This window comes from Prionailurus viverrinus, chromosome D3 (assembly GCF_022837055.1).
Source record: "Prionailurus viverrinus isolate Anna chromosome D3, UM_Priviv_1.0, whole genome shotgun sequence".
Classification (NCBI taxonomy): domain Eukaryota; kingdom Metazoa; phylum Chordata; class Mammalia; order Carnivora; family Felidae; genus Prionailurus; species Prionailurus viverrinus.
The window spans coordinates 30,447,744-30,466,837 of record NC_062572.1 but is presented as its reverse complement, the minus strand read 5'-3'; the positions used below and the strand labels follow the sequence as shown (position 1 = coordinate 30,466,837).

At 57.4% G+C, this 19,094-nt stretch overlaps 2 protein-coding genes across 9 annotated transcripts in view; both read left to right on the top strand.

Moving 5' to 3' along the window:
• The window catches only part of AIFM3 (apoptosis inducing factor mitochondria associated 3), a 14,747-nt gene extending 14,121 nt beyond the window's left edge, over window positions 1-626 (top strand). For all 4 annotated transcript variants that reach the window (XM_047827023.1, XM_047827019.1, XM_047827020.1 and 1 more), the window contains one exon: window positions 259-626. In XM_047827023.1, coding sequence (XP_047682979.1) covers window positions 259-410 — 152 coding nt within the window. In that variant the 3' untranslated portion in view covers window positions 411-626. The remainder of the gene's footprint in view (window positions 1-258) is intronic.
• Window positions 1-19,094, top strand: part of LZTR1 (leucine zipper like transcription regulator 1) — a 20,620-nt gene extending 1,526 nt beyond the window's left edge. The window contains exons 1-21 of one of the 5 annotated variants that reach the window (XM_047827017.1): window positions 1,433-1,771; window positions 2,240-2,302; window positions 5,703-5,759; window positions 7,221-7,300; window positions 7,792-7,900; window positions 8,397-8,480; window positions 9,463-9,520; window positions 10,114-10,253; window positions 12,202-12,403; window positions 12,876-13,031; window positions 13,173-13,283; window positions 13,660-13,752; window positions 13,934-14,029; window positions 14,109-14,274; window positions 14,485-14,654; window positions 14,961-15,117; window positions 16,012-16,138; window positions 16,232-16,381; window positions 17,017-17,122; window positions 17,210-17,290; window positions 17,571-19,094. In XM_047827017.1, coding sequence (XP_047682973.1) covers window positions 1,572-1,771; window positions 2,240-2,302; window positions 5,703-5,759; window positions 7,221-7,300; window positions 7,792-7,900; window positions 8,397-8,480; window positions 9,463-9,520; window positions 10,114-10,253; window positions 12,202-12,403; window positions 12,876-13,031; window positions 13,173-13,283; window positions 13,660-13,752; window positions 13,934-14,029; window positions 14,109-14,274; window positions 14,485-14,654; window positions 14,961-15,117; window positions 16,012-16,138; window positions 16,232-16,381; window positions 17,017-17,122; window positions 17,210-17,290; window positions 17,571-17,687 — 2,523 coding nt within the window. In that variant the 5' untranslated portion in view covers window positions 1,433-1,571 and the 3' untranslated portion in view covers window positions 17,688-19,094. Of the gene's footprint in view, window positions 1-1,428; window positions 1,772-2,239; window positions 2,303-5,702; window positions 5,760-7,220; window positions 7,301-7,791; window positions 7,901-8,396; window positions 8,481-9,462; window positions 9,521-10,113; window positions 10,254-12,201; window positions 12,404-12,875; window positions 13,032-13,172; window positions 13,284-13,659; window positions 13,753-13,933; window positions 14,030-14,108; window positions 14,655-14,960; window positions 15,118-16,011; window positions 16,139-16,231; window positions 16,382-17,016; window positions 17,123-17,209; window positions 17,291-17,570 lie in introns of those variants that run through there. The other 4 variants (XM_047827015.1, XM_047827014.1, XM_047827018.1 and 1 more) reach the window with 4 other exon arrangements.

The window sequence follows — 19,094 nt, the reverse complement described above, 5'->3', positions numbered from 1 at the left end:
CTTCGAAAAGGCTGTTTGTGCTGCACAGCAAGTACGTGGTTCTCTGTCCTTCCTGTTGACCATTCTGAGCCTTTCCCACCTAAGCCCAGAGCCTGTACCCCATGGTCTTTCCCTCTATGCCTAAGTACCCATTCCTGCTGGGCACCAGGGCCTGGCACAGAGCAGGCCCCCTGCTGTCCTCAGCGATCAGCTGTTCATGGTGCCAAGTGGGGAACCCTCTGTCCTCTACCCTGACTCCTCCTCCCCTCATTCCTGCAGGACCGGCGACATGTCCTGGCTCACAGGGAAAGGATCCTGAGCTCGCATGCAGCAGACTTGGGCAGGCACGCTGGGGCACCAGGGACAGAGGCCAAGCCTTGGGGGCAGGTGCCAACCTCCAATTTCCCAGGATCCCCCAGGGCAGAACCTGAGCCTTCCCAGTGCTTGCCTTCGGTTGCCTGGCTCACCTCCAGAGAGGCTTCTGCTGCCTCCAGGAGATGCTTACCCCCCAAGGCCTCAGCTGCCACTGATGGCTGACAATGGAGGCAGGACAGGCTTGTCCTCTTCTCCCTTTCTTGAGACTGGTTCCCTACAGGACCCTGCAACATATTAGATATTATCTTAAAATTAAAACGCACACGTTTGCATATCTGTGTGACTTCCATTGTAATCGGACAGATACTCATGGAGAAAGCACAACCACACCAAGGAAGTTTGGCCTATGAGCACTCAGAGGAGGTAGCAACTGATGCTACCCCTAAGGTTAGGAAAAGCTTCTCTAACCAGTGTGTTGGATCTGGATTTTCAAAGAATGGCACTCCAGGTAGAAGGGACAGCACATGCCAAAGGTTTGAGATGGGAAGTGCTTCTTCAGGGGTCAGAGGCAGCTCGCACTTGGCAGTTTAGGGGCATGTGCCTACTTGGGGCTGTAGGGGCTGGGTCCTGAGACAATCCATGCTTTTCATGGCAGCCAGAGCTTCAAGAACCCCCATTTCGAAGGTAAAGAAAATGAGGCTCTGCTATTAACTAGGAACGAGGATCTAGAGCCTCTGTGCTACTCTGCCTCCTAGCCAAGGGGAATGTTGAGGACGAGACGCGGGGGCCAGAAATGAGACAGCAAAACGGAAGGAGATAGTCGTGCTCCCTCCTAGGCCGCTGTGAGACCGGAACCCTCCACCCGGGATCCGGGAGCGGCGGACGATCAAGGCCGAGACCCGCGCAAGCAGGGCATGCCGGGAAGTGTGGCCTATCTCCAGGCGGTGTGGGTCGGGCCTGCGGCGGGGCAGTGCAGTCCAGAAAGGGCTGGGGACTAGACGCCGCCCTCACTGGAAGGGGGAACTGGGCGCGCGTACTTGGTGGTAAATGATTCCCAGGGGGTTACACGCTCTCTGCAGGGCCGGTTCCCGGAGGCTGTGCTGGCCCGCGGAGTCAGGAGGAGCGCTAAGCTGGCCGGGAAGCGCGTGCAGGCGGGAGTGCGGCGCCGGCCGGAAGTGTGGTGCGGTTGGCACAGTGCTCGCCGGGAAACGTAGTCCCGCCCGGGGCGGTGGCCTCACGTCCCGCGGACCCAGTGGCCGAGCCGGCGTGGACCCGGGATGGCTGGGCCGGGGGGTTCGGGGGGCCCGATCGGAGCCGGGGCCCTGGCAGGCAGCGCACGGTCCAAGGTAGCTCCGAGCGTGGACTTTGACCACAGCTGCTCGGACAGTGTTGAGTACCTGACACTCAACTTCGGGCCCTTCGAGACAGTGCATCGTTGGCGGCGCCTCCCGCCCTGCGACGAGTTTGTGGGGGCCCGGTACGGCGGAGTTCAGGGGTCTTGGAGTAGGGGGGTGTCTGAGGAGGTCTTGGGCGGGGTCCAGGGACCGAGGCCGGGGCGTGGTGTCCAGGAGCGATCTGGTGATGGGGGGTGGGGAGGAAGTGGTGGTGTCCAGGATGATGTCCAGGCCATGGGAGGGGGTCCTGAGGGAGTCCTGGAGCAGCGTGGCCTGGGGCAGGTACTAGAGTTAAGCTGTGTTTGTGGGTCTGGAGCTGGGGTCCCGGGGGCTCTGCAGTGGGGTGCGGAGTCCAGAGAGTCCCAGGGCAATGTCTTTGGTTCCCATATACAGGGTCTTGGGGTACAGGTGGAATTTAGGGATCTCTATCAATCTTGGAAGTTGAGAGGTGTTACCTAATTTCTGCACCAGCCCGGGTGCTTAGTCTCATTCCTTGGGTGCCCCCAGGAGGGTCCTGGACTCACTGCCACCCACCCATTCTTTCTTTCCAGGCGCAGCAAGCACACAGTGGTGGCCTATAAAGATGCCATTTATGTATTTGGTGGAGACAATGGGTGAGTGAGTATGAACATGAGGGTGTTTGGACCAGGGAGGGAGAAACATGGTGGTTCGGACGGGGTTAGCTAATCACTCCGTCTCACTTTCTCCGTCTTTGAGGTTACCTGGCCTCAAGGTCCTCAGCACAGCATTCAGTGGATAGCACATGCTTGGGACACAGAAATGTTCCTTTTGTTCTGGGTGGACACAACCTTGAAAGAAACACATCCACCCTGGCAGTCGCTCTCACCAGGCACTTTTCCCTTCACTGAACTCCTTTTTGGGCCTTATCCTCATGCTCACATGGCAGTGTTTGGAGGACACAGTTTTATTTATTTCTCATATTTTCCACTTTTTGGAAAGGTTTTCCCACCTGCCATAAATTCCTGGGAAACAACTTTCCTGACACCGACCTGATGTTTTTGTTCGTGGGCACACCTCCATCCTATGAACTGTTCCCAGTTAAGTTGTGGTTGGTCTCCTTTGGTGAGAGATAATGGCTGAGGTAAACCTTTGGTTTGTGCAGCTGCTTTCTTCTGGTGGTGTTTCCTTAAGACCCATTCCCAGAGGGAAAGAGCTATTTTAGCTCTTATCATGGGCTGGGCCATGTTAAGTACTGGGTGTGGGCATAGCAGGCCATGCTTGCAGAGGAAAAGGGGCTCTGATCTGGGCAGGGAAGCCCAATCTGGAGGGGTTGATGACCTGAAAGATAAGTAGGAGTGACTCAGGGAAAAGAGGAAGAGGGTTCCAATCGGAGGGATCCGCCTGGGCAATGAATGACCCAGAGGTGGGGGAGTACAGAGTGGCACCAGACCTGGAGTTTGGGCAGGGCATCCCTCCTCCATTAATTCATTTATGTCATCAGGAAAGGCCAGGGATGCTCACCAGGGGTCTGGGAGGCTTGGGAACCTGCTAGATGTGGGGCTGAAGCTTGGTCTCCCGGATAGACCAGGCTCAGTTCAAGTTAGAGCTTTGTGGCTTTGAGCTCAGGCAGGTTTGTTAAGACCACTAATCTGGTCTCCTCCTTTGTATATGGGGTGGCCATATGCCCTGCTCCTGAGGGTCAGTGAGCACAAACCTGTGAAAGACTCAGGACAGGTTTTGCTGTACTGAAGGTGCGGTGTTTGCACATGACCGATTCTGCCCATGAGTTTGTCCCTGCCTCTCAACCACAGGACTTGGCCTGAAGCCCAGAAGGACTGGCCTCTGGTTGGTTCTGCAGCCTTGGTCCTTCAGGACTCCCTCTGCGGGGGCTGACCTGGAGCTAGTAGGGTACAAGGACCCCATGAATACCTGCAGACTAGGCAGAATGGTTTCCTTGGGCGGGGCCCTGGCTTCTAGCCTGTCTCCCCCACAGCCTGTTTCCCTATGAGCAGCCAGAGGGATCCATTTGAAATGCAAGTCTCAGTGTGTGCCTCCTGAGCACATAATCCTGGGATGGCTCCCCTCTCTCTGAGTAAAAGCCCAAACTGTCCTGGCAGTCTGAGAGGCCCTATACACTTGTGCCTGCCCTGCTCCTCTGCCTTTGTTTTACACTGGGCTACATCACTGCCTTGCTGTGTTCTGATTGAACGAAGCATCCTCCTGCTCAGGCCCTTGTACTGGCTCTTCCCTCCTTCCCAACCCTTCCTGCCTCTCTTCCGAACATACTGTGAGGGAGGCCTTCCTGACTGCCTGGGTCAACTGGACTGTGGCCCTCCCGTCCCCTTCTGCACCTCTTACTGGCTCCATGGTAAGAGTACAGACCACATAGATTACCTCAGAGTTATTTTTGTTTGTTACCTGTCTCCTCCACTGGGGAGAGACCTGAACCCAGCACCCAAACAATTCAGTAAATGTGTGTCACATGACAGGATGAAATAGGAAAAGGCTCACAGGTGTTCACTGCAGGCTTTATGAGAATCCCCCAAACCAGAAAAGGCCTGATGTCCAGTCCAGGGCAGTGGGTGGGAACATTCCCAGGAGTGTTCTATAGCAGGTAGGGTTGGCTGCTGTGTAGCAATGGTAACTGTGTAGCAATAAGCAGAAATATCTTTGCTATAATGTGGCATTAAGAAACAGGATTTGTCTCACTCTGGTTGCAACTTTGTAAAGATTGAGTACAAAGAAAGATGGCACTGCCTGGGTGGCTTGGTCCCTTAAGCAACTTTGGCTCAGGTCATGATCTCACGGTGTGTGAGTTCAAGCCCCTCATCTGGCTCTCTGCTGTCAGCACAGAGCCCACTTTGGATCCTCTGTCCCCTCTCTCTCTGCCCCTCCCCCTGCCCTCTTCCACTTGCTCTGCTTGTGCTTGCTCTCTCTCTCAAAAATAAAAATAAACTTTTAAAAAAGAAAGAAATAGGGGCACTTGGGTGGCTCAGTTGGTTAAGCGTCCAACTTCGGCTCAGGTCATGATCTCACAGTTCTTGGGTTCGAGCTTCATGTCAGGCTCTGTGCTGACAGCTTGGAGCCTAGAGCCTGCTTCAAATTCTGTGTCTCTGGCTCTCTTTGCCCCTCCCCCACTCACACTTTGTCTCTCTCTCTCTCTCTCTCTCTCTCTCTCTTTCTCTCTCTCTCTCTCTCTCAAAAATGAATAAACGTTAAAAATTTAAAAAGAAGGAAAGAAAGAAAGAAAAAAAGAAAGAAAGCCTCCTGCAGAATCTGAGAGGGGTAGAGAGAGGGCAAGGAGGGGCAAATGGGAGAGGGGAAAAATTACAGTCACATCTCCGCTTCCCAGCTCCTGGCTTCCAGGCTGCATGGCCTCAGGCAGGCCCTTTATCTCCCAGGCTGCTTCCTCTTTTGTAGAGACAGGTGGAGTGTGCAGCCCCCTGGTGCAGATTGAGGGAAGGGTGCAGGGGGTGCCCCATACAGGCCTGGGTGCTGGGCTCCTATTGGTTGACTCCCTTCTTCCTTCTTACTGACAAAGGCTGGGCAGTAACTTGCAGGTCTTAGTGGGTGGCCAGTGGATTTGTTTTCCATTTTATTGTGCATCTTTAATGTAGTTACACTAGCTTTGCAATAAAGAGGTGGAAGGAATATCAGAGAGGAGGAAAGGGGCCTCCCCTGGGAAGCTCTGCATTGTGGTGGCACAGCCTCCAAGAAAGAGGTGCTGAGACATGGGAGTGGGAGGAGGGGTTCTAGAGCCTGGGGTGAGGTGTGAACCCTCAAGCCAGCTGCTGGGTAGCTGGGATCAGACTTTGGACCTGACCCCAGGCAGGCGGGTCCCTGGCAGCCTGGTACCTGCAGGGAAAGCTCCCCAGCTTTCTTTGTGGTCATCACTCTGGTCCCTTGGGAATCAGCTGGATTCCCTAGGGAATCCCTAGCCCTGGTTGGGTCCCCACAACAGTCCCCACCCCCATCCCTGGGCCGCAATGTCCATCTCCTGGGTCCTGGAGAGCAGACCAGGACTGACCCCACTTCTCCCTGGCTGTCTTTTAGGAAGACCATGCTCAACGATCTCCTGCGGTTTGATGTGAAGGATTGCTCCTGGTGTAGGTACGTGGTCTCCAGGCCCCAGGTCCCCCTCTTTCCCCTAGAGGTCCGTAGCACCATGCTGGGCCCTGATTGCCAGTAGGGTCATGCTGGGGAGAGCTAGGGAGAAACTGCAAGGAGACAGCTGTGGTCCTTAGTCTTTCCCTCTCTCTCCCGGGTTTCTTTTCTAGTCCACGACTTGGATTGATTATTCTGAATCCTGTTAGGTAAGGGGATCTGTTTGGTCTGGTTGCTGGTCCTCAAATTCTGCCTCCAGAGAGCCCTTCAGTCACTGGGCCTGTTTCCTGGGCTAGCGGCTGCCCTGGGAGCCAACATGGGTGGGGGTGGGGAACGGCTGCTGGGTCTTTTCAGGACTGACACTGTGGGGCCCGTCTTCTGCCCGGAGACCCCACATGGGTAGTGGGCAATACGAGAGCTCTGGCTTCCTGCCATGGATGGCCCTCGCCCCTCTGCAGCCTTGGGCAAGACATTTGCCCTCTCTGAGCACTGCATATTTGTGCCCATCTCCTCCAGTCCAGCCCTACCCAGGGGGAAGCTCACAGCTGAGGGGGAGAAAGGGATCCCAGGATTAGAAGATACTGGGTATTCTGAGCTCTACCATCTGCTCGTGCAGGAGCACAGACCCTCTGAGTCCCCTGGGTGCCTCACTCTGCAGGAGCTGTGTGTGCAGCCCTCAGGCCCTAGCAGTCCTCTGGGGAGGGGGGGGGGTCTCACCACCCCCATTTGATGGAGGAGGATGTCCAGGCCCAGGACCCATACCTGCCAAGCCTGGAAAACCAGGGTGGCATCATTGTGTGCCACCCACCCTCTGCCCAAGAGACCTAGGTAGTGCTGATATTGCCAAAGAAATTTGTTATTGTTCCTCTCACACTTAGTTTTATAATATAACCAATAGTTACAGATTAATGTTTAAAATCACTCTAAAGACTTTACAGTCCTTTACTAATAATTGCTTAAGCATAAAAGTCTGAAAAGGAGCAGCCCCAGGGAAGCAGTATAAATGGGTTTTTAATTCCATAAATAAAATGCATGGACTACCTCTGTGGAACACAGTGCAGCTGTAAGAACACAAGTATAGCTGATTGGAGAGTGGCAGGAAGACCTAGTCACATTTTACTGTTAAGCTGAAAAAGCAGATATTACAACATATCTACCACATGATTCCATTTTCATAAATTACTCGGAGGCATAAACATGAATAGGAAAGGTGACGGGGTGGGAGGGTGGTGGCCTCAAGGTATAAAGGGTAGTTTCTGGCAAAGGGATTATATACAAGTCTTAATTCTGGTTTTGTGTTTTTTCCTTATCGGCAACTTTTATTATACGTTTCTATATAATGACATAGGTATTACCTACAAAACACAAAAACGAAAGGAATCAGGGAGGTGGCAGGGGCTGCCCTGTGTGGCATGGACTGCACATCTGACCCCTGCTGACACCCACTCTCCGTTTCCCCCCCACCAGGGCCTTCACCACAGGCACCCCACCAGCCCCCCGCTACCACCACTCAGCCGTTGTCTACGGGAGCAGCATGTTTGTATTTGGTGAGCTGCCTCTTCTCTCCTGGGCACTGTGCCCTCTTCTGGGCTCACAGCACCCTTGTCCTGCCCCAGGCCTGGGGCTCACATGCTGTGCATGGCCAACTTCTCTCTGTCCATGCCTTGTCTTTCTCTGCTTGAGTCTTGAGTTCCTGCACTGGTTTGGGGGCCTCTCAAGGGCCCCTGTGGCCCTATGTGCCCCTTTCCCTAACTGTCCCAATTTCCCAGGTTTAGAATTGTCTGCCTCTGTGACTGGGCTGGAAGGTGGCTCTCCTCCCTCCTCTGTCACCCCACCAGGAGCAGAGCACAGGGTTCTGCTCATTTATGTGTCCCCAGAGCCTAACACAGTCAGGCACACAGTAGGTGTTCCCCAAAGTTTATGGAGGGAGTCCCAGAATACATCTTAAGTGAGGCCAGATTCTGCCCCCATCTCCTGGGGTTTAGAGACTCTGAGATGCTGCCTTTGGGTGTGACAGTTTCTCCCTCTCTCTACCCAGGGGGCTACACTGGGGACATTTATTCCAATTCTAACTTGAAGAATAAAAACGACCTCTTTGAATATAAGTTTGCAACTGGCCAGTGGACAGAGTGGAAAATTGAAGGACGGTGAGAGACTTTGCTGAAACCTTTCAGGGTTGATCGAGTGGCTACCGCATTGGGTCCATGGTGGCAGCCGGCCTGGGATGTGGCCCCTATAGCATTACAGAAGAAGAGCCTGAGACTCAGAGAGGCCTGAGCTCTGCTCATTTCCAGCTGTGCCTGTTTGAGGCCCTTGCCCTGCTCTTAGATTCTCTCCTTTCAGAGAGCAGAAGGGACCCTGATGTACTGCTGATGGGCGCGTCTCTCCTGTTTTGCAAGCATCCCCCTTTGATATTCTGGTGGTGGCTGGGAGAGGGCTTTACCCTGTGGGCATCTGAATTCCTTATCCCACTGCCCTGCCTCATGAGCTCAGCCTTATGACACCCAGATGGCATCCCAGAGCCCCGGTGTCAGCAAATGTAGGCACAGTGGCCCTGGGGTCCCGGCTGGTGTTATAGGGCCACGAGGTTCAGGTCTGTGCTGGGCGGCCTTGCTCCTCACACCCTCCCTCATCACACTACAGGTTGCCGGTCGCTAGGTCTGCCCATGGCGCCACGGTATACAGTGACAAGCTGTGGATCTTTGCTGGTTATGATGGCAATGCCAGGTAGGTGGTTCCCAGCCCGTGCACCCGGCCCCTGAGCAGCCCTGTAAGTGTACCAAGGCCCAGAGCGGGCCTTCCTGGCATGGGAGGGCTCAGGTGGGGGTTTCTCAAGAGGGTAGCGTTGTGGACAGGAGGGACGGGGTGGGGGGCTGGGGTGCCTGGGTGGCTCAGTCAGTTAAGCATCTGACTTGATTTTGGCTCAGATCATGATCTCACTGTCAGTACGGAGCCCACTTGGGTTCATCTCTCCCTTTTTCTCTGCTCCTCCCCCACTCGTACATGTGTGTGCATGTGCGCTCTTGCCCTCTCAAAATAGATAAACTGAAAACAGAAAGGACTGAGGGGAAGAAGATGGGTAGGATGGAAGTGAGGGGCAACTGAGTGGAGCTCTTGCCCAACCCGACTGAGGAGGTGGCAAGCCTGGCCCATTTTTGTGCAGCTATCTGAGGATGTGCTGCATTTTTCTGATTACAAAAGTAGCATGTGATCATTCCCCAAGACTTCAGCATTATAGAAACTCCAAGAGGTGGGGCACCTGGCTGGCTCAGTTAGAAGAGTATGTGAGTCTCAATCTTGGAGTCGTGAGTTCGAGCCCCAGGTTGGGTATGGAAATCACTAAAAAAAAAAAAAAAAAAATTTTTTTTTGAAACAAACGCTCCAAGGGATGCGATGTTAGTGGTGGTTTCTGCATGTGTTGTCCTCTCTGGGCCCCGGGGGTCTGCCGAGTGGGACTGACCCTGCTACACTGGCTAGACGTTGTGCTTAAGACCATGTGTTCCTGTCTGGGCTGGGGGGATACCTAGCAGGGATTCAGTGCATCCCCCCCGGCCCTGACGCTGAAGCCCCCACCTCATGGCTACTCCATAGGCCCCTGATCAGAGTCCTGCGTGATGTGTGCTTCCTCCCTGGAGCCATCTCTCCCGGCCAGGCCCACCCTGCCACCAGCTCCAGCTGTGCAGATCCTGACCCCTCTGTCCTAATGCAGGTTGAATGACATGTGGACCATTGGCCTCCAGGACCGGGAGCTCACATGCTGGGAGGAGGTGAGGGGTTTGGGGGCCTGGGGCAGGCAGGGAAGGCAGGGGCTTGGGGGGCCAGGGTGGGGCCGGCAGGGAAGGGAGGGGCAATGGGGGGGCAGAGGTGGGGCAGGGGAGGGGCTGCTTTGTTCTCTTTGCCAAATCCTAGCCTGTCCTCAGCCTCACCCTCCCTGCTGACTTCCTGCCCAATTCCAGCAGCACTCACCTAGTGACTAAATCCTCTGTGCTTCAAATGGCAGCGTGTCCTGGTGACTGGTGCCACTTAGGCAGAATCCACCCTCATTTGAACACAGCGAGTTCAGCATGCTGTCTGGTGTCCTGCTCCCTGCTGTTTCTGGGCAATCTGTCCATCTGCTCCATTCTTTCCCCTGGAGTTTCTTTCCCCCATGGTGATGATTTTTAGCCCCAGTTGTTAAAAACTGGGCCCATTTAGGTGGATGAGGTGGGGCTTTAAGCTGTTCCATAGAACTTAATCTATGAACCCTCATTCACAGAAGTTTCAAGAATGAAAGTAGTCCCAGTTCAGCAGTGTAAGTAAGTCTCGACCCTGTGAACCCGGTCCCATGAGGGCTCGGGCTGAGCTGCCTTCCCTACCCCAGGTAGCGCAGAGCGGTGAGATCCCGCCATCCTGCTGCAACTTCCCAGTGGCCGTGTGCCGGGACAAGATGTTTGTGTTCTCAGGGCAGAGCGGAGCCAAGATAACCAACAACCTCTTCCAGTTTGAATTCAAGGACAAGACGTGAGTGTTCTGGTGGTGGCACCCACATCTGTGTCTGGAGCTGTCCTTGTGAGTTTCCGACACAGCAGGGCAAGTTACCTTTCCAGAACAAGGAGGTGCAGGTGCCTTCATACAGACTGTGCAAGCAGGCTCCTTAGTGTGTGGCTACAGCTCAGCAAGATGGGGCTCAGCTGGCCTCTCTCTCTGTCCAGTGTGAAGGACGGCTCCTGCCCCGCAGACGGCCTGGTCAGTGTCACCAGTAACAAATGTGGCTGGAATAGATCTCATACGATGGAAGAAACCTGGAGGGGTGCTCAGGCCCTGAGAGCGTCCAGCCTATGCTGTCCTTGACCAGCCCTCGTGATGGGGACTGAGCTCTGGAGGTGGCACAGACTGGGTCTTGGCTCTGGGAGTGAATGGAGGGGAGGGAACAGGGAGCTTCTGCTGTAAGCCAGGGAGGCTCAGGAGGGGACTTGGAGTTGCCCTGGAGCCCAGCACTGTCCATTCAGAAGGAGGAAGGTCAAGGCATCTGAGGCAGAGGGAATCCCGCTGACACCCACCCAGCTCTCCTGTGGCTCTCATGAGGGCAGCTGGGCTTGAGCCAGCCTGCCTCTCCATACTGGCCTTGGTGCTTACAGCAGTGGGCAGCAAAGAGGGCTCAGCACCAATAGGAACAGACCTGGTGAGGTGAGAGGCCTTGGAAGTAGAGGCCAAGAAGGCTCAGATGTGGGGAGGGGTTGAAGGGCAGATATGCAGGCTCTGGATAGGTGGACAAGTGGCTAATCTGGGAAGGGTGCTCAAGGAGGTACAGGTATTGGAGGAGACACAGGGCCTGAGGACTGTTCAGGGATGTGGGGGCTGAGGAAGGTGCATTGAGGGAGCAGAGGGCTGTGGGGTGGGGGACCCAGGCCAGAGATGGGGGGCAGAGCTGCAGCTGGGGGCAGAGTGGACAGGGGTAGGAAGAAAACCAGGGGAGGTATGGCCACCAGCACCAGCCCAGGCTGGGTGTTAGGAGATCCTGGGGGCCACTGGCAGCAGAGGAGTCCCACGGGGTGGAGTCAGTGTGGTGCTGCCTTCCTCGGGCTGGCCTGCTCCCAGCCCCCAGACAGCCACCTGCCCAGTGTCATGCCTGTGCCCTTTGCTCCCACACACACAGAGGTGAGAGTGAACACACCCTGGCCTTTAGGCTGTGCATAGGTGGGCAGATCCTGTGGTGTGGGCATCACATAGGGCCCATTCCCCATGGGGCCACAGAGGGCTGCTGGTGTGAGGCACTTAGCACTGGGGTCCTTACAGAGCACCTCTGCCCTACCCCATTCCCAGATGGGCATTCAGGACCCCTGCCACCTGGAGATGGGCTTTGCCCAGGCAGGTCTCCTGCATGCTGGACAACCTCCCCGCAGCAGGGGCACCTGTCAAGCCCAGCATGTGCCAGGTGCAGGGGTCAGCATGGAGCCAGATGGCATGGCCCACCTGGCCAGGATCTGTTTGGGTTCCAAAGAGGATACGTTGGAAGCTGTTGGGGATTCCTGGGAGGGTAGAGAATGTAGGAGCAGCATTGGGAGGTGGGGTCCTGGTGGCTCCCAGGAGCAAGGCCTTGGCTGTGGGGGATCATCCCACATGTTGGAGTGGTGGACATATCTCCATTCCCCCAGAGAGTGGAATTGCCTCACCATACAGAGGCTGGCCACCCCTCCTGCCTGCCACTGCTGCCTGGTTTATAGCTGGGAGACAGAAAAGGACTCGGGCAGGACCCCATGGTGGGCTGAGTGGACCTAGGCAGAGCTGGTGCCAGAGTAAAAGGGGATGCCCTGCAGTGCGTGCCCTCCCTTGACCTGGCTGGTCTCCCCAGGGGCTTCAGGGCACTTCCAGCTGGTGCCTGCTGTGGGGAGGCCTCAGAACCCAGGTGGAGGCCGTGGGGGAGCAGGAGCCCCCACTCTGGCACTAGTTTACTGTCATGTGCCCTTAGGTGGACACGCATCCCCACCGAGCACCTACTCCGTGGCTCCCCACCACCCCCGCAGCGGCGCTATGGGCACACCATGGTGGCCTTTGACCGCCACCTCTACGTGTTTGGGGGTGCAGCAGACAACACACTGCCCAATGAGCTGCACTGCTATGATGTGGACTTCCAGACCTGGGAGGTTGTCCAGCCCAGCTCAGACAGTGAGGTGAGTGCTTCCGGGCACAGGTGGCCAGGGTTGCCCAGGCCTGAGGGCTGGGAGGCCTGATTTACCTGCTCCCACCACCCTGCAGCTCCTCACAGCCTCAGAGGGCTCTAGATGGCCAGCAGGAGCAAAGCCCGGATGACTGAGGCCCTCATCCCTGGACACCTGCCTTGACCAGACCCTAGGCCCTGGGCCCTTGTTCTCCATCTTGCAGCCTACAATACAGGCTTTTAACATTTCACTTCCCATCATATCTGCATGGTGCTGAGGATGTTCTCCCAGAACGTCCACCCTGACTGCTGCTGGCTCCCCTTCTCAGCCATGCTGCGAGCTCCCTCATCCTGTGGCTCTTTCCCCTCCCAAACCTGTCCCCAGAGCGCTCTCACTCTTGAACAGGGTCAGCAGGAGGCTGGTCTGTGGTGCCTTGCCTGGCCCTTGCTGACTGGTCCCATGCCCGCATGTCTCTCCCCTCCAGGTCGGTGGGGCTGAGGTGCCAGAGCGAGCATCTGCTTCTGAGGAGGCGCCTGCCCTGGCCTCTGAGGAGCGGGGTGGCTTCAAGAAGTCCCGAGATGTGTTTGGCCTGGACTTTGGCACCACCACAGCCAAGCCGCCTGCCCCGCCGGCCTCAGAGGTGAGGGTTGGCGCCCTCGCTCCTCTCCATCACTCCCTGATGCCAGTCCTGTGGTCAGCCTCTCTCACAGATAGGGAGACTGAGGCTTAGAGAAGTACTTGTTAGGGTCACTTATCTCCTCCCCTCCCCACCTCCACCCAGCTGCCAAGCGGAAGGCTCTTCCACGCAGCTGCTGTGATCTCGGACGCCATGTACATCTTCGGGGGCACCGTGGACAATAACATCCGCAGTGGGGAGATGTACAGGTTCCAGGTGGGGCTCATGGACCGACTGCAGGGGAGCCAGCCAGGGTGGATGGGTCCCAGATGATGGAAACTGAGGCCCCGTAGGTAGGGGTGGGACTTGTCCAAGGGGAACAGAGCCAGGGGTCTAGTGGGATGGCAGCCTTCCCGAGGAGTCTGGAAGACAGGGTGGGGAACTCTAGGCCGAGGGCAGTCTGAGGAACCTCTGCAGGGTGGGGTGGGTGGGGCAACATTGGGGGCTCATAGTGGAGCCAGTGGAGGCCGGGGAGCAGGCTTGGGCCAGTGGAGGGAGCTGGGCTGAGCTGGGCTGGGCAGTGTGGCTTAGAGGGGGGCAGAGCCTGGGCCAGTGCTGGCTTCCCTGGGCAACACTGGGTCTCCTCCCACAGTTCTCTTGTTACCCCAAGTGCACACTGCATGAGGACTACGGGAGGCTGTGGGAGAGCCGCCAGTTCTGCGACGTGGAGTTTGTGTTGGGCGAGGTGGGTGCCCTCCCTATGCCCAGCCTGTCCCCTGTACTGCAGGGTGGAGGCTGTGCCCTGAGGCACTGCTGGCCTACCTCTTGTGCCTGGAGTCCTAGAGCCCTTACCTGGCTGTCTGGGCCTCCATCCCGGCCAGGATGAGGGTTCTGTGCTCCCCACCAAGGTGTCATTCTTGCTCCAGAAGGAGGAGTGTGTGCAGGGCCATGTGGCCATTGTCACCGCTCGGAGCCGCTGGCTCCGCAGGAAGATCATGCAGGCACGGGAACGGCTAGCCCAGGTGAGGTGCTGCCCAGTCCCTCCTGCCAGGACAGTGGCATCTGTGGGGTGCCCCTGAGCTCCCCTTCCTCTCCCTATAGAAGCTGGAGGAGGAGGCAGCCCCCGCTTCCAGGGAGGACCCTGGTGCAGCTGTGGGGGGGGCCCGGCCGCCCCTGCTGCACGTGGCCATCCGCGAGGCCGAGGCCCGGCCCTTTGAAGTGCTCATGCAGTTCCTGTACACGGACAAGATCAAGTACCCGCGGAAAGGTGCGCTGGGGGTGGGAACAGGGTGGACAGGCGCACAGACTGAGGCCTGGCGGCCACCACCACTCATGTCCACTGGTGTGGTTGAGTTGCCTGATGACCCAGACCCACACTCCTCTGAAAGAAGCCCTGGACCCTGTCCTCCCCTCCGCCCTGCCCCGCACCTTCTCCCTCTCTCCATGACTCTGAGGTTCAGGGAGCTCTTGGATGCAGGCCACGTGGAGGATGTGCTGCTCATCATGGATGTCTACAAGTTGGCACTGAGCTTCCAGTTGTGCCGCCTGGAGCAGCTGTGCCGACAGTACATCGAGGCCTCCGTGGACTTGCAGAACGTGCTGGTTGTGTGTGAGAGTGCCACCAGGCTGCAGCTGGGCCAGCTGAAGGTGCGGGCCGGTGTGCATGGCCCACCCCGCCTACCACAGGCCCCCGTCCCCTGCTGCCAACACCAACCCCAGGCTACTGACCCCCGCTGCAAGCTGCTGCCCCTGCCCTGCTGCTGCCAACCCGCACCCCAGGCTGCCAACTCTCACCACAGGGCCCCCATACCCCGTTGTCAAACCCTACCCCAGGCTGCTGACCCCTGCCACAAGCCCCCTGTTCCCTGCCCCGGCCCAAGTCCTCCTGCCCAGGCTGCTGCCCCATCGGCCAAGGCCTGACCCTGCTTGCCTGCTCCGGCTTGTGTGTCCCAGGAACATTGCCTGAACTTCGTGGTGAAGGAGTCCCACTTCAATCAGGTGATCATGATGAAGGAGTTTGAACGCCTCTCTTCCCCACTGATCGTGGAGATTGTGCGGCGGAAGCAGCAGCCACCTCCCCGTGCTCCCTCAGAGCAGCCCGTGGACATTGGTAGGGATCCAGTCCCCATCCCTGAGGCAGCAGAACGGGATGGTATTCATCCTGGGTGGAGACCTGGGAGCCATGGAAGTACCTGCCAGGCCCTCAGGGTGGGGTGTGGGTACCGGGGGTGCCCAGAGCACTCCTGGGGCTCCTGCATGGGCAGACAGGGAGGCAGGTCAGGCTCATTGGAAGGAAGAGCCCCTGACCTATGGGGCATCCTACCACAGCTGTGTGCCTGAGGGTGGAGAATCTCCTGAGCCCGTTTCCAGAGGTGGGCACGGGTCCCTCTCTAGTGAGGGTACCTGCCCTGACTGACACCAGGTTTGACAGCTCTGTTGCGAGCAGTGTGCTCAGGGTCAGTGACTAGTTGCAAGCTTCTTTTCTAGGCATGCCCACCCTTTGGGGCCTAGTGAGAGGTAAGAGGTAAGCTCAGTCCAAAGACTTTAGACATTCCTGGTAGCTCCCTGTGCCCACCTAGTCCGGGAAGGGACATCACAATCTCCTTCATCCCCTGACTCTCCCTGGGGTCTGTGCTGCATCTGGCCATTGGCCCTGGGTGACACAAGGAGGGACACAGTGCTTGCCAGACCCAGAGGGGGCTTAAGCATAAGGGTAGGGAGGAGGGTTCAGTGGGCTGAGTTGGGGAGATCAGACTCTGGGGGTTGGGCAGGCCTAAGGGCCGTGTTTGGGGCTGAGGGGAGAAGGTAACAGGGCCTGTTAGTGCCTCAAGGGCCAGAGTGAGCCTGCTGGCCTGGGAGACGTTTGTTCAGGGCAGCAGCATGGGCAGATGTCCAGGAAGCAGTGCCTGGGGCCCTGAGGCCCAAATCCGATGGCTGAGTCTGCAGAGGGGCAGGAGGCATCTGCTCGGGGTCCCTCTACACCAACCCCTGCCCTCCCTACCAGGCACATCTCTGATCCAGGACATGAAGGCATACCTGGAGGGGGCAGGTGCAGAGTTCTGTGACATCACTCTGCTGCTGGATGGGCACCCAAGACCGGCCCACAAGGCCATCCTGGCCGCTCGCTCCAGGTGGGTGGGGGTGTGGCTACAGGGCAGGGCAGGGCAGTCCTGGGCACAGCTTCTGTTTGCCGAGAGCCAGGACTCGAATGCCTCTGTCTGCAGCTACTTTGAGGCCATGTTCCGGTCCTTCATGCCCGAGGACGGGCAGGTGAACATCTCCATCGGGGAGATGGTGCCCAGCAGGCAGGCCTTTGAGTCCATGCTGCGCTACATCTACTACGGCGAGGTCAACATGCCGCCCGAGGACTCCCTGCATCCTCCCTGCCATGGGTGCTCCCAGGTCACCTCTGGAGGCCCGAGTCCCCAACTTAGGCAGCTTTGGAGCCTCGTGGGTGGGTTCTGGCCTAGCGATTTCCTGAGGATTTCCTGGTACCTAATGCTCTCCCAGCAGTTGGTCAGCAGGCACAGAGAGGTTGGCAGCCGGGAGGGATGGGTGGGTTCTTGACTGTCACAACTGCCCAGAGGAAGTGGTCCTGTGTTATAGGTGAGTAGATCACCGTGGAGTGATTCCTGGTCATGTCACTTCATGGGGGCCTGCACATGGGTGCAAGATGCCTTTCAGGGCTCTGTGAAGTCACAGTTAGTTCTGCATATGGGTATTTTCCTGGGAGAGGATTTTGGGTTTTCTTTGGATCTTGAATAGGGCTTCAGAGTCCGTGTAGAGAGCAAGTCAGTGTCCTGCCTGGATTGGAGCCCTTGTGCTGGTCCCTTGGGGTGGGGGTGGGGGGCGGTTTCCTTGTTCTGAGCACACAGGAGGAGGCAGCCACAGTCTCAGGCTTCCTCTGCCCCTGGTGCACGCGGGGCTCCAGCTGCACCCTCCCAGGGGAGATGCACAGGTGGCGGGAGGACGAGCTCCTTTGGCTGGCAGCTCCTTAACCAGCCCCCAGCTACCTGTTTGCGGCTCCCTACTATTACGGTTTCTACAACAACCGGCTGCAGGCGTACTGCAAGCAGAACCTGGAGATGAACGTGACAGTACAGAATGTACTGCAGGTAGCTCGGCGGGTGCTCATGGGCCTTCCTGAACCTGGGCGGGTGGGGGAGGGATGGGGCAGCACCTCAAGGAACCTGCTGTTCCAGATCCTGGAGGCAGCTGACAAGACGCAAGCACTGGACATGAAGCGGCACTGCCTGCACATCATTGTGCACCAGTTCACCAAGGTCAGGGCCCTCCCAGCCCAGCACTCACTGCCAACCCATCTTTAGGACCCACTTCTGCCCGCGTTAGCCTTGGCCAGGTGTGGGGTGGGGGTACGTGGAATCTGCTCATCTCCTGCAGCAGTGGTCCCTGGGGTTAGCCAAGCAGAGTACCCACCCACTGGCCATTTGGAGTCAGCCTGTGCCCTGGCTTGGTTGAGCTCCTGCAAGACTCTGGAGCCCACTCTGGCCCTCATGGGAATCCGGTTCCATCCTGTTTGGGCCTTTTGGTTGCCTCCTGCAGGTGTCCAAGCTGCCCACACTGCGCTCGCTGAGCCAACAGCTGCTTCTTGACATCATAGACTCCCTGGCCTCCCACATCTCTGACAAGCAGTGCGCAGAGCTTGGAGCTGACATATGAGGCCCCATGTGGTGCTGGCCCACTTGAGGAGAATAACCATGCCTGTTCCTGCCCTGCCCACTGCAGACTATGCTGGCCACGCTCAGGCCTCAGGTGGAGTGGTTGGACCTGCCAGCCGAGGGGCAGGGTGCCCAGAGTCTCCGGAGGGAAAGAGGACATGGGGGGCTCTGGATGCCCCATTTCACTGCTAAGGACAAGTCCCACAGGGAGTGATGTTAAAACAGACCCCCTGGGTGGCACCCTCTCCTCAGTTGGAGGTGTGGGTGGGAAGCCAGGGCCCAGCAGTGGGGAGAGCCCATTGTGGAGCTGGTTTGAGGCTGCCCATCCAGCAGGGACTGTGTATGGCTTGTGGGTCTGGCCACTGGATCCTATTGCCCCGAGACCCTTCTGATGTGGGCTACATAGTACCCCCTCACCTTCACTGGGGTTGCTCTAAGGGCCCCTACTGTCATCCAGAGCTTGTGGGTGGACAATAGTAACAGGCAGATGAAATCTGACTCAGGACGAATTTTGTGAAGGGCCCTGATGCCGAACTGGGCCTTGGCTTCCAGAGGGGCTGCAGGATCCCACTCCACTGTGTGCACATCAGGAGTCCCCAGTTGTGCCAGGGAGACGTCAGTGAAAGTGCCCCCCCCCCCCCCCAGGTCCTCATCTGTCCCTAAGTATTTATTCTTTGTCATAGACATGCCATTAAGACCATAGTAGTGCTACCTATTACACCTCATGGGTACAGGCCCCACGGGTGGACTCCGGCCCTCAGCTGTCCCTGAGCTGGGGATGGATCATGTGGCCCAAGTGCTTGAGACTGGCCAATCCCATCCGGTCTTCTATCCGTGTCAGCAACTCCCAGCCACATCTAGGGATACCCAGGGATATGGGGTGGGGAGGGGAGAGGGGTTGCAGCAGAAATCCTGAAGTCCCAAGGCCGCCTTGCTCCTGCCTAGGCTGGGAAGCTAAAGGATTGGGCACCATGTCCTTTCCTGCCCCCCCAACAGAAGGCCCTTTGTGAGTCCACTCTAATACAACAGGCACTTCTGCCTCCTCTCTGGGAACAAGAACCCCAGGGACCCTTCTGCCCTGGCTGCCAGGAAGCCACGTTGGGGGGAAACCGTCCCCCTTGTCTCCTCCCTCCAGTTGCGTCCCCATGCAATGGCACTTGCCACTCCTTGGCCCTTGCTGAAGAGCCCCAGATGGTGCCACGTAGTTGGACAGGGAGCCCTGGTCCCAGGTGGGCATCCTTAGGCAAGAGGAGTCCATCCACAAGGCTGCCGGCAAGCTAGGAAATGGCCTGGCACAAGATGAGCCTTGGCGAACAACTGCAAACCCTGCTCTACAGTGGACCCTTGTAACTGGTCGTTTGACTTTTTCTTCCAGACATGATATGAATAAATGAAGTTACACACCAAG